The following is a 13,656-nucleotide window of genomic DNA, read 5'->3' on the forward strand; positions in this document are numbered from 1 at the left end:
CATACAAGAGTTTCTTAAAGAATAGTAATCCATCATGACATTTGAATTGTCGATAGTCTGTACCTGGTTGTTGCGACTGTGAACAAGTTGCCCGTGAGGGATCAATTTGCACTAGAATGGCTTGAGCGAAAGCATCTGTCTTCACGTATGGTCTCGATAATGTGGGAATCCAATGGAGTGTCAAAAACCCACGTTGCTTGCAATCATGTTGGTCCCAAGATGACTTTTTTATTATTATCGAATCGAGGGTTGAGCCCTTGATTCCAAGCTCAACCACCTACCATCCCTGCCACCTCATTCATTGGACCACCCATCTATATTGCAATCTTTTGCCACTTAATGTGCGACCATTGTTGTGCGTTGTCGCCTTCATTGTTCAAGATGAATTGTTAAGTTGGAACCCTAAGTTGTGGCATGACATACATTGGCTAGTCAAGGGTGAGGTACATGTCAAGTACAATGAACCCATACTAATTGTACCAAAAGGCACCAAGGTTTTCAATGAACACCACAACGAGCAAGATAAAATTGACGCCTTTGAAACACTATTTGAAAGTTATCATTCTAGTTTCTTGGTAGGGTTGTCGCTGACAACAAAATAGAATGATATAGGAGAGTAAGAAAAAAAGAGAGGAATAAATGGATAATAGTTATTATATTAACAAGTAGAATCAATTTACAAACATATATCACATGGACTAATTTATCAATAACTAAAACACCTTATAATATAGCATTGTTGAAAACATTCATGCTCGCAAACCTTGCATTCATGCATCATCGCCACTTTGCATTCAATCACGCATGCCATTTAACGACCATGCATTACCATGCAAGAGGTGGCAACATGTCGTGATATTACGTTCATAGTCTAGAATATAGATCAGATTTTCAGTAGGTGTATAACTTAATCAATCAACCAAGTAATATAGTTTATGGTGCACATCCTTAAGAGTCCAAAATGGTTTTTCACCTTGTATTTTGAACCATCAACAAACTTAGTTAGAGATGGAGAAGAAACAACACAATCTGGAATGGAGATTTGAGCATAAGGTTCCAAAGGTCATGCACAAAACACAAGATGGATATGCAAATGAGGGAGACAAAGTGCAACATCATTGATTTGGCTAGGGTAATCATATGGACCAAGATGTTCATAATCAAACTTGTTGCAAAGTTAAGCGGTTTTTATGTTACTTTTGAAGAGCCATACACAATTCGCAACTCTAAACTTAGGTCTCCGAAGACATTGACCATCTACAAACTTCTTATGTGTGGCTCGACTAATATTTCAATGTTGGGAAAGAGAAATGTGAACCTCTTGGATTTGAAGTAGATGATTTTTAACAATGGGATTTTTTGACATTTTTGGATGGCCAAGCATCATCCAACGATGGTGGCTTCTTAATGAACCAATCCATTATAGTCAGAATGACATCAAACAAAACCTTTGGAGGATGGGAGATCCATAATGGAATCCAAAGCGATAGATTTCCATTGGGTATCCAAAATTAGTAAGGCAAAAGTAACCCATATCATCAATGTCGATATGTCTTTTGACCGATAACATGCATTACAACTATGAATAAAGTCATCAACAAAGCTACAGAGTTATGGCCACAAATATATTCGAGAAATTAACTCTAAAGTCTTGCGGACTTCAAAATGTCCAGCCATTAGAATGTCATGGCGTCTTTTTTTTTCCAAAAAAAAACTCCTTCCATTAGTTATAAAATTTTACAAATGAGACTATTATGTACAAATCCCTGTAGGGACGCAATAATTCCATCTTATGTGGATGCCCATTGACTCAAGAAAGGGAGAGGACAACCATTGTTGGATGAAGGCTATTCGTTGTCTTCCGACTCCATCAGAGCTGCCCTTGAGGCCATCATATTGGCTCTTTAGAGTGGCTACAATTTCACTCCATATCTCTTGTAGTAACCTTGTTGGATGCGCGGTTTGGTTGGAGAAGACCCGTCTACACTATTGTTTCCATAGAATCCAAAGAGTTATTGGGCTGACCAATTCCAACACAACTTGAGATTTGTCATTAAGAGGAGTTGAGTGGACATTGTCGCTGGTGGAGAAAGAAACCTCTTGTGCTTTTATCACCAAAGTCATCCCCTCCTCCTGATGCTCGTATCTGTCAACTGGGGTCTGCCATGATAGCCAACATATATTTCCCGACTTGATTGAGCCTTGCACCTGGCATAATTGCAACAAGCGGCCAACCCCCCGCCATATTCGATGGGACAATGGGCATTCCCACAAAACGTGTCGTATTGATTCTACTGCATTTGGGCACTCTACACAATTAGGAGAGCTAAGGTTACCACGTTGCCATGCTCCCACTAGTAGTGACTTATGTATTAATAGCCATATTCGATGGGCAGTCCCACAAAGCATGTCGTATTGATTCTACTGCATTTGGGCACTCTACACAATTAGGAGAGCTAAGGTTCCCACGTTGCCATGCTCCCATCGGTAGTGACTTATGTATTAATAGCCATTGGAACGTGGTAATTTGCCTTGCGTGTTGTTGTTTCCAGATTTTCTGCCAAAACTTGGTGATAATTGTGTGAGGAACGTGAAATGTGTGCCAAACCTTTGCAACATCCGGCTCTTGGGCGGTTTGAGCAACTAGAATGTGGCGACCCAATTTAGTTGTGAATTGGAAGAAAGGGATGGGTTTGCTTCCTTGCCCCGCATAAGGATCACACCATGTCCATTGCAAAGGGTCCCAACTGACCTTATGTACCCATGTGTTTTCATGAATACATATCTGCCAATTGGGTTATACTTTGATCGGATCAGGATCTACAATCCATTTATGACCAGTATACGCGAGTACTCGAATTGCGTTATTCTATGTTGGTGTCTCAGTGTCTCGCAATTCAGAGCCTTCGATCCTGTCTAGTGTTCCGCTACCTCTTGGGATCAAAGATCCCTCCTCCTTGTAGCCTATCCATTTCTCCATTGTCATGGCGTCTTTTGACCGATAACATGCGTTACAACTATGAATAAAGTCATCAATAAAGCTACGGAGTTATGAACACCAATATATTCGAGAAATTAACTCTAAAGTCTTGCGGGCTTGAAAATGTCCAACCATTAGAATGCCATGGTGTTGTTGTACGACTCATACATGACACACGAATACATATATGCGTGTGCATTTTTTGTGTGGGAGAGAGATAACATGTGTGCGCACGCGTGTGTATAACAGACTTACACGCTTGTTTTTTGTAATACATTATCCTTCCCTCGCGATCGCTCTTGCATATACACAAGCACACACACATGCATTTGTAGTGAGCGTTGTAGCTATAAGAATGAATCAGACGGAAGGCGTGGATAGTTGTTGTTGGCTAAATTGGAGAGGTAGTGATGGGGAGGGTTTGAGAAATGGTGCAAAACACCACAAACTTCTCGAGTTGTCGCCTCCTCTGACCCATTGGTAGCATGTAAACTCTTCTTCCGCGAACCATGCTTTAAGGCCCAAGGGATGGAGACACATTCATTCACTTCACTTCACTTCACTTCATGTCATTTTGGACCGTTTAGAAAAGTAGGAGTGAGGAAATTTGAAAAAGCAAAAAGAGTAGGATCCCGCCCAAGAGAAAGAGCAAGAATATAAAAAAGAGCACATGTTTTAAAAACAAAAGCACAAAAAAGCAGATAAAAAGCAAACAAAAAAGAAAAAGCATGTTATTAAAATAAAATAAAAGCAGAAGGTTAATTAATTCATGAGACAAAATCATTCACATTTATTTACTCAATAAATTGGGATTTATTTTTATTAAAAAAATGGATCACAAGGTAAATAAAAAAACACACATATATTTGAGTATTGGAATTAGAAATAAAAATTAAAGAAAAACATTAAAATAAATAAGGTATATTATATATTACTTTTATATGTACATATTATTACATACTGAAAAAAGAGAAAGAAAAATTGAAGGAGAAAAAATGCACTATTTATCTTCATTTTAAATTGGAATTAAACTGGTTGAATATATTAAATTGAAACAAAATAAATCTAAAATAAAATAGCTGAATTAGAAGTTAGTATTAAAATACATATATAAATTAATTAAAATAAAATATAAAATTAAACTAAATAATTTAAAATTAAATTGATAATTTATATAGTTAATTTGAATAAAGTAAAAATTAAATTAAAGCAAAAAAGCAGGGGGAAGGAAGTAAAAAGATCTGCAGCTACATTAATTCTTCACTAATTTCCTCTCTTTCTTCTTCTTCTTCCTCTTGTTTCTCTTTCAATCCTCCTCCTCTGTTTTCATCACTCCTTTTTCTCTGTTTTCTTCATTCTTTCTCTGTTTTCTCCTTCCCCTTCCCCTTTTTCTGTTTCTGTTTCTGTTACTTTTACCATTCAATCTCTCTATTTTTCCCACATATTTCCGAAACCCTGTTCCCCATCTATAACTCTCCTCCTCTGTTTCCCACAATTCTGTCCAAATTCTCCTATGTTTTTCTAGGGACCTCTAATTCAGCAAGCAGCAGTATCATCATCATCATCATCATCATCATCATCACACAGAATTCCACCATATCCCCTCGCCTTTCCTCCCTTCCTTTTTTGCCATGGCCAAAACCAAGGCTTTGCTCAAGAAGAAGAAGAAGGTGCTCGACTCTTACACCATCAGTGGCACCCACAAAACTGTCAAACGTAAGAAACAGGTTAACCACCGCCATTTTTTAGGGTTTCATCTTCTTTCTGTTTTTTAGTTTTTAATTTTTAGTTTTAAAAAAATACATATGTAGTGCCAAAATCATATCTTTTTGTCTTTAGAAACTCATAACCACACAAAAACAGGGTCTCTGTTTCGTTCTCTCTCTCTCTTTTTGCATTTCTCTTCAATATGCCAAAAGAATGCATGTTTTGAAGTACTATAGCAATTACAGTCTTCTATTACTTAATCTGTATGTGTATGTGTTCTTAAACCATCTATTGTGTTTCTTCTATAGCGGGAGATTGCATATTAATGCGTGCTCAGGAGGCAGACAGGCCACCATATGTAGCGAGATTAGAGAAGATAGAGGAGGATAGTAGGAAAAATGTTAGGGTTACGGTAAGGTGGTATTACAGGCCTGAAGACTCGATCGGAGGGCGGCGTCAATTCCATGGTACCAAGGAATTGTTTCTGTCTGATCATGTCGACAATCAGAGTGCTGATACCATCGAGGCCAAATGCACTGTTCACACGTTCCGGAACTACACTAAGCTCGAGAGCGTCGGGAATGATGACTACTTTTGTCGATTCGAGTATAAAGCCTCCACGGGTGGTTTCACCCCTGATAGAGTTGCAGTGTAGGTTAATCCCCCTCCTCCCCCCCCCCCCCCTGTTCAATGATGATTTTATCACTACAATCATATTTGCACTTTTTTAGTTAATTATGTGTTAAAGCCTGCATTAAGAGATGAAATAGATTTAATTGTGCATAACTGGTTTTGCATTAATGATGTGTTTAAATCATGTATAAATGCGCATTACGCGAAACATAGACCCTGATTAGGATATGAGTATGGGTGTCGTCATGTATGCATCAATTATGGGCTAGGAATCAAATTAAGCCTAGAAATAAGTAGGATAAGCGAGTGGATGGCCATAAGTGTGCATTAGTTCTGCAAATATGTACTAAAGGCGTGCATTAAGAGATGAAATAGATTTAATTGTGCATAACTGGTTTTGCATTAATGATGTGTTTAAATCTTGTATAAATGCGCATTACGCGAAACATAGACCCTGATTAGGATATGAGTATGGGTGTCGTCATGTATGCATCAATTATGGGCTAGGAATCAAATTAAGCCTAGAAATAAGTAGGATAAGCGAGTGGATGGCCATAAGTGTGCATTAGTTCTGCAAATATGTACTAAAGGCGTGCATTAAGAGATGAAATAGATTTAATTGTGCATAACTGGTTTTGCATTAATGATGTGTTTAAATCTTGTATAAATGCGCATTACGCGAAACATAGGCCCTGATTAGGATATGAGTATGGGTGTCGTCATGTATGCATCAATTATGGACTAGGAATCAAATTAAGCCTAGAAATAAGTAGGATAAGCGAGTGGATGGCCATAAGTGTGCATTAGTTCTGCAAATATGTACTAAAGGCGTGCATTAAGAAATGAAATAGATTTAATTGTGCATAACTGGTTTTGCATTAATGATCTGTTTAAATCATGTATAAATGTGCATTAGCCTATTTATAGGCCCTGATTAGGATATGAGTATGGGAATTGTTAAGTATGCATCAATTATGGGCTAGAATAAGCAAGTGGATGTCTATAAGTGTGCATTACTTCTGCACTAGGAGTCAGAATCAAGGCTGAAGATAGGCAATATTAGCAAATAGGCGTCCATAAGTAATGCATTGATTATGCATTGGGAGAAGATATTAACAAGTAGTTGTCCGCGAGCGTGCATTGCTTATGCATTGGGGATCAAATTAAGGCTAGAGATAGGCACAATTAACAAGTGGATATATGTAAATGTGCATCAATTTATTAGGACCGAGTCTTGTTACAGAAAATGATCATCTGATTTCTCACAAATTGCTCTCCTTGCATCCACAGATATTGTATATGTGAGATGCCATACAATCCTGACGACTTGATGGTACAATGTGAAGGATGTAAGGACTGGTAATGTGCCATCGACACACTTTCTGATTTTGCCAAATGTTTTCACGAGTTTTTAGAACAACATTCATATGACTTGCCATCCATGTATGTAGCCTTGTTGAAATTTATTGCATTATTGGTTAATTGGACATGAAAAAGATTCAAATCACATTTTGTTTGTAAGTTAACGAGAGAAATTATTCACTGGTGTTTTAGCCAACCTTGGTGGTTTGTTGCCACGTATGTACAGATACATGACACTTCTTGATTGTATTTAATGGCATTGTGTCAATAAAAATCAGAGAGAACTGAGTATTTTCTAATATTTTGGGATCTATCTGGGCATGGGAATTAGATTAAATGCTAGAATATATTCCAACAATGGATCGATGTATTGCTTTTTGAACTCTTCAGGAAGATGAGAGCATGTACTTGGGTCTCTCATCCAAAACAAGAAGCAAGTATGATTTCATAATATGTATGTTACAGGTTCCATCCAACTTGTATGGACATGAGCACAGACCAGATTAAAAAGCTGGAGCATTTTCACTGTCCCGAGTGCAAACAAAAGGATGTGCACAAAAAAGTCGTGGAAAAAAAAATAGTCGGTAAGAAGGCCACGGACAAAAAGGTTGCAAGCGAAAAGGAGACCGACAAAAAGGTCATCGGCAAGAAGTTCACCCGAAGAACACACAAAAAGGAGAACAGTAGTTCTTCACCTAAGGCCAAGGTAATCATTTTCTTTTGCATTCATATACGATTGAAGCAGTCTTATGTCAATTAGTGATGTAAAACATCTTTGTTATATAAAAGCTTTACATGCATTTTCTTTGTTATGTATAATTTTATATGCATTTTCTTTGTTATATATAATTTTATATGCATCTTCTTTGTCATGTGAGAACTTTATGTATGCTACAAACAACTACCCTTTGATTGTTTTTTTTCTAATGGTATATCGGGTTGTTGCAGCCTGAACCGAAGCGGCGAAAACAGTAATCTAATGCAAGTTTACCTATTCAGAATTTCATTAGACCAGTCAGAATGAACGAAAATAAGCAAAGAAAAGAAATGATACATAGGATGAAAGAGAGTATCAACCATAGGTGGGTGCCATGTAATGGTTCACTTGTATTGTAATCGGTATAAAAGATTTTTTAGATCCAACTTCTTTTTGCAAGTATTGCCATTGTTTCTTGCTCATTTTGCTCGATTCAGCAAAAGTCAGTGTCTTCTGTTATCTCTGTTATAGTGTCTTTGATTGAATTGAATCCAAACAGTACAGTGTATTTTTGTGATACAGAAATTATGTCTTCCATCACACAACAAGCTACTAGACATCAAAGATGGCATCACAATGTTACATGCTAATTGAATCATGTCTCCTAAGGTAAAGCAATGGCCATTGGAAAACAACTTACAACACATAAGTTTTCCACCTAAACACATAAACATCATATGGTACCTGGACAGGGTAACATCTTTCAAACATTGCTTCAGACCCCTCCAGGTTATTCCATTCTTCATAGACATCTCTCATGTTACCATGCATGCGGTTATGACAAAGCCAACATTTGTATAGGCTTTATGTATCCATGTCTTCTTATCTGGACAAATGAATCTAACTTGTTTAGTGATGTCAAAGTGCTAGCAAGAAGTGAATGGTTGTTTTTCTTGTGAGAGATCTTGTCACAATCAGTAAAACGCATTATCATAGATTTTTGAAGTTCTGCACCTTTGCGAATTATCTTGCATGATATAGAAAAACACCCACTCATCATTTGCTCCTGGTGCAATGCTATCAATCCTTTTAGGAGTCCAGAATTGACTCCTAATCTCCTCTTCCAAGTCATATCATGTGATACATCCCTCTTACGCAGATATTTTTATTGCCACAAAATTCAATACATGGTACTAGTAACAAAACAAAATACAATAATTGGGATCCTAACCGATTGTGAAGCTTTGAGTCACTCATCAAGAAATGCTCAACTTTGTGATTTATGTTATGTGTAGTTTATCCAAAAATATGACCCCAAAATTCTAATCCATTATAATGGATTGAGGATTAGAAACATGTACACGCTTATTAGATAACCAAGATGCACTATAAATATGTCACGAGAAACCACAAGCCCCATTCAATGCCTACCAAAGTTTTCTAAATTCCTTTGTCTACTTTTGACAAATCTTACGCTATCGTGTGGAGGATAGAAACCCGCTTTGGTTAGATTAGAAAGTCTTGCATTAGAATGCATCCATTCACACAAGGCATCTCGAGGAGAAAATCTTTGTTCTTTTTATAAGGTACCTATGGCGAATTTAGGGTTTATAATGTATGCAACATCAAACCCTTTGTTATCAACATTAGAGCACAAGCTTCATTGCATTTGAATTTTGGAATTTCAATTCAGCAAACTTTGATACATAGAGTCAATGCTTTGACACTGTTTTTGTGCGCATAATGTCTTGCTTTGATTCGTTTGTCTAGGCATAGATGATGACATAACAAAGTGTAAAAGGGAGAATAAATCGATGAGTCATTGAGTGGGGGGGCATTGTTTTTCTTTATTTCCTCAATGCCCTTGAGTTTTCATTACTATTTTACCCCTGTAAATTGTAATAAGAACAGAGGAGAACAGAGCTTGCTTTCCATGGATTCTTCTTCTGAGCTCGGCAATGCCATTTGGATTTGGATGGTGCAAGAATATAGTTTAAGAATCAAGAACAAGAAATCTGGAAGAGGGATGCGGACCAAGACTCTCGAAGCATCTTGAAGAATCTAGATGATTTGGCTGAAGAATCTGCTCCATTAGTCGCATGAAGAACCCCCCAAAAAGGTAACGCTTCTTCTCATTTCAGGTTTCGTAATATTTCCTTTTTTTTCATTTATTATTTGCAGAGAATTTATATATGGTTATGCATGTCTCCATATGTGATGTTGACTGAAAGTGGAAGACATGATCCAAAAAAACCCTAGCTTGTATGTATATGTATAGGAGAGAGATCACATATATTGTGATATTGGGTTAACAGAAAAATCCCACAAATTGTGACGATTTTGTACCTTCACACCACCATTTCTCTATGTACTACTAATACATGCTATCTTCAGACATGGACCCGGTAACAGTACTATCAGCATTTCCCGCATGGTTAAAAAACTATGCCAAGATGGCCAGCTTGAGAGAGCTATCCGAACAGCCACTGATATGCACAATTCCAAATTGACTATATCCATTGAAAGTTTATATTTCCTTGTACAAGAGTGCATAAAAACGAAAGATATTCACTTGGGAAGAAGGCTGCATCAACTTATCATAACCGGAGATTCCATTAGGGATGCATTTCTGGGGACACATCTAATTAGGATGTTCAATCAATGTGGGAGTTTATGGGAATCAATTCAAGTATTTGATGGAATCAGGAATCCATCAGTATTTACATGGAATGCTCTTATTTCAGCTCACACTATGCATGGAGAAGCTACTGAAGCTATAAGACTATACGCTGAAATGAGATGCTCTAGTGTCTGTCCTGATGAACATGTTTTCGTGGCTGCACTCAAAGCATGTGTAAAGGCTGAGGCCCTTTTGGACGGAATGCTGGTTCACACTGACATAGTGTCCAGCATATTTGAACCGAATTCTCATGTATCAAACATTTTGGTCGATATGTACATGAAGTTTCATAATGTTGAGGATGCTCAATGTGTGTTTGAAAATGTCTCAACTCGAGATACAATTACTTATACAACCTTAATTATTGGATACACCGAACATGAGTACAGGTCCGAAGCTATTCAAAGTTTCCGTCAAATGCAGTATGAAGGTATCTCGCTGAACAACGTAACATATGTTAGTATCTTCAAAGCTTGCTCAGATATACCTATACTAGATCATGGCATATTTCTTCATTCATGTATGTGTGAAAAGGCCCTTGAGGCAGATCTCACTCTTGGTAATACTCTGATCTACATGTACGCTAGATGCAAAAGGCTACGAGAAGCACATAGAGTATTCAGCCGATTGACGAATCGAGACATTGTGGCCTGGAACTCATTGATTGGAGGTTATGCACAACAAGGTCATGGTCATGATGCTCTTCTCATGTTCCACCATATGCAGACAAAGGGTGTGAAACCAGATGATGTGACCTTTATAAGTATCCTCAAAGCATGTTCCACCATGCTATCCTTTGAACAAGGGAATCTCGTGCATGCCTATATCATTGACTCTGGCTTAGATTCATTAAGATTTGTTGGAAACTCCCTTATAGATATGTATCTAAAGTGTGGAAGCCTCAGAGACGCATACGATGTATTCAAATGCATTCCAGAGGGAGATGTGATAAGCTGGAATACCCTTATTATTGGCCATATTGACCACCAACAATACAAGGAGGCATTTGCAATCTTTCGACAAATGCTAGGTTGTGACATGGAGCCTGATCTCATTACGTTTGTTAGCCTCTTAGAAGCTGCCACTTTCTTGGCATTAATAAACCATGGCCAATTGATACATTTTTGCATCATATCAAGTGGGGCAGAATCAAATGTGTATATAAATAACAGCTTGATTGATTTGTATACTAGATGTGGTAGTGTTGAAGATGCTCATAATGTTTTTGACCGATTACCAGAGAAGAACATATGGGAGAGGAATCCAATGCTCGGGAATAGTGCATTTCATGGCGGGCATGATGAGAACTTGCCAAAGCTAATGCAAGATGACGCTTTGACAAACATTCTTAAGACATGCTCTAATGTAGTAGCTTTGGATGCTGGTCGGCTCTTTCATTCATGTATCATTGAATCTTCTCCTGAATTAGGCATATCTATTAATAATACACTTATTGACATGTACATCAACTGTGGGAATCTTGACGATGCATGTAATGTATTTGAAATGATGCCAGATCGGGATGTTGTGACGTGGACAATGATGATTGGTGGATACGGGCACCATGGAGATTATAATTTGGTTCATGAAACGCTCAAGAGAATGTTAAGTGAAGGGCACAAGCCAGTGGAGATAACGTATGTTTGTTTGTTGAATGCATGTGGAAGATCAGGGTTGTTGAATGAAGGATGCCTTCATTTTCGGTCAATGATGGAAATACATGATCTGACACCAACTTTGGATCACTATTTCTGCCTGGTTAATATACTCGGGCAACTTGGGAGGTTAGCAGAAGCCGAAGATGTTCTCCTGACAATTCCTTTTTCTGGTGTGAGTGTTGTGGGTATAAGAACTCTACTAAATCATTGCAAGGTGCATGGAAATGAGATTCTAGGTCAACAATATGTTGAACCCTTACATCTTCTTGAGACGAAGCATACCATATAGCTATATGTCGGTAATTAATGAATACCTCAATGCTAAAAAGGCTGGGCTTGCCACATATCCTCAAAAGAGATTCTTATTTATGTGTACATCCAGATAACCTGCTGCTCCCTATAGCCAAATCATGGCCACAAAATTTGAGAGGAATCAATCTATGACTCTAAACCCTAAATGTGATGCTGTGAAATCAGTTGTTTCAGGTTCCAGTCTTGTCAATCATGTGTATCATGCCATTCATCTTCGGGTCAATATTGAAAGCAACCTGAAGATGGATCCAGTGAAACATTCATTTCATCCGACTGAGGTCATTGATTTCAAGTCTAAACTCTAAATGTTGTGCCCTGCAATCAGCTAGTTTTGGGGTGCTCCCCAAAAATCCTACACATTATGTGCATCATGCCATCCATCTTCAGACTCGATATCAAAAGCGACTGCCTCAATCAAGGTGGATTGATGAGACATTTATCTTGTCATCTTCTTCATCCAAGTGACTTGGATTAATTTCACAAGGCGCTTGGATGTCCCTCAGAGAGCATGGTACAATGGAAGTTGTAGGCCATATTCAGAGGGGAGCTGGGTATTTCTTGGGTTAAAAGTCAGAATCAAGCCTCATTTTTTTCATTCTTATTTTCTCAAGCAGTCAGATCATAATCACTGACTCTATGGGGTTTTAGGAATTGTGCATGGATATTGCATTTCATTCATCACCTCCGTCACATTTCGTACCGATCTGATCTCATAAAGAAACACTTCATTGTTGAATGTTTTATCTCATGAATTTTGAATGTCCACCTATTTTGTTAATTTGGTTTCAAAATTGATTAAATCAACGTTTTGTTACACCTCTTTCAATACAGGTTTGGGATCCTTGGCTAGACGGATGCCAGCTTAATACATTAACCTTGGATCTAGCTATCTATATACAGCAAGATAGAGATCATCACTGGGTGTGCACAATCTTGTGCCGTGATTTTTTTTCACTTGATGATCAATCCATTTCCAAAGGTTTTATTCAGATCCACAATCTGTAACATGGAGTTGAGTGCGGCAGTGAAAGAAAGATGTGTGCGCTTCTTAAGGCTGCGCTCAAGGTCGTTGGTTCATGACTACATTGAAGTCCCAACAAAATACTTTTGCCTTTGCTTTTGATTCCATTCAATAAATATTCAAGCAACTCGGAATTGGAGCTTAGTCCTCAATAACTTTTCTTTCTCAGAAAGATGCAGATCCTCTCGTTTTTACTCATTGATGAGGAGTCTGTAAAGTAGACCATTCCATAATCACTTTCATTGAATCTCTTGAAGTTTGAATGTCTAGATCGGATATAACGTTAAAAAAAACACACATTGTTTTACATCAACATTTCTCACCTTATCAATTCTATGAAGCTCGTGGTGAATATGTTTCTGTACTCTGCTCATGGAAATTAATACTTGATGGACTGAGTTTTACTTTCAAGGTCGAATATGTAAAAAGCTGCACTCTACTATCTAAAGCCCATGTTCTATGCGTGTAAAAATATTGAGAGAAAATGCCATTTGCTATTTAATGCCAACATTCAATGCTAAAATAAAGTTGTATTTCAAAAAATCTAGTGTAAGATCAAATGCTTTGGTGGGTTTTAATTTATGTCACATGATAGCAATGGATCTG

General features: G+C 37.7%; 2 protein-coding genes across 4 annotated transcripts; both read left to right on the forward strand.

Moving 5' to 3' along the window:
• Window positions 1–4,560: 4,560 nt before the first annotated feature.
• LOC147862290 (chromatin remodeling protein EBS-like) lies at window positions 4,561–7,841 on the forward strand. Of its 2 annotated transcripts, none has more exons than XM_087322947.1 (5): window positions 4,561–4,696; window positions 4,996–5,338; window positions 6,611–6,679; window positions 7,148–7,388; window positions 7,631–7,841. In XM_087322947.1, exons 1-5 carry the CDS (start codon window positions 4,612–4,614, stop codon window positions 7,655–7,657), a joined length of 765 nt encoding a protein of 254 aa, XP_087179073.1. In that variant the 5' UTR covers window positions 4,561–4,611; the 3' UTR covers window positions 7,658–7,841. The 2 variants fall into 2 exon arrangements, with proteins under 2 accessions (XP_087179073.1, XP_087179074.1); XM_087322948.1 differs by having other exon boundaries at window positions 4,565–4,707.
• A 1,360-nt stretch (window positions 7,842–9,201) lies between these two features.
• LOC147862291 (pentatricopeptide repeat-containing protein At5g39350-like) lies at window positions 9,202–12,293 on the forward strand. 2 transcript variants are annotated; one of them, XM_087323005.1, is made up of 3 exons: window positions 9,202–9,498; window positions 9,774–11,461; window positions 11,576–12,293. In XM_087323005.1, the coding sequence occupies exons 1-3, from the start codon at window positions 9,479–9,481 to the stop codon at window positions 12,004–12,006; spliced, it is 2,139 nt and encodes a 712-aa protein (XP_087179131.1). In that variant the 5' UTR covers window positions 9,202–9,478; the 3' UTR covers window positions 12,007–12,293. The 2 variants fall into 2 exon arrangements, with proteins under 2 accessions (XP_087179131.1, XP_087179130.1); XM_087323004.1 differs by having other exon boundaries at window positions 9,774–12,293.
• The last annotated feature ends 1,363 nt before the right edge of the window (window positions 12,294–13,656 follow it).

This window comes from Azolla caroliniana, unplaced genomic scaffold (assembly GCF_043228905.1).
Source record: "Azolla caroliniana isolate FFs.n. ecotype wild unplaced genomic scaffold, voAzoCaro1.0.p SCAF_7, whole genome shotgun sequence".
Taxonomy (NCBI): domain Eukaryota; kingdom Viridiplantae; phylum Streptophyta; class Polypodiopsida; order Salviniales; family Salviniaceae; genus Azolla; species Azolla caroliniana.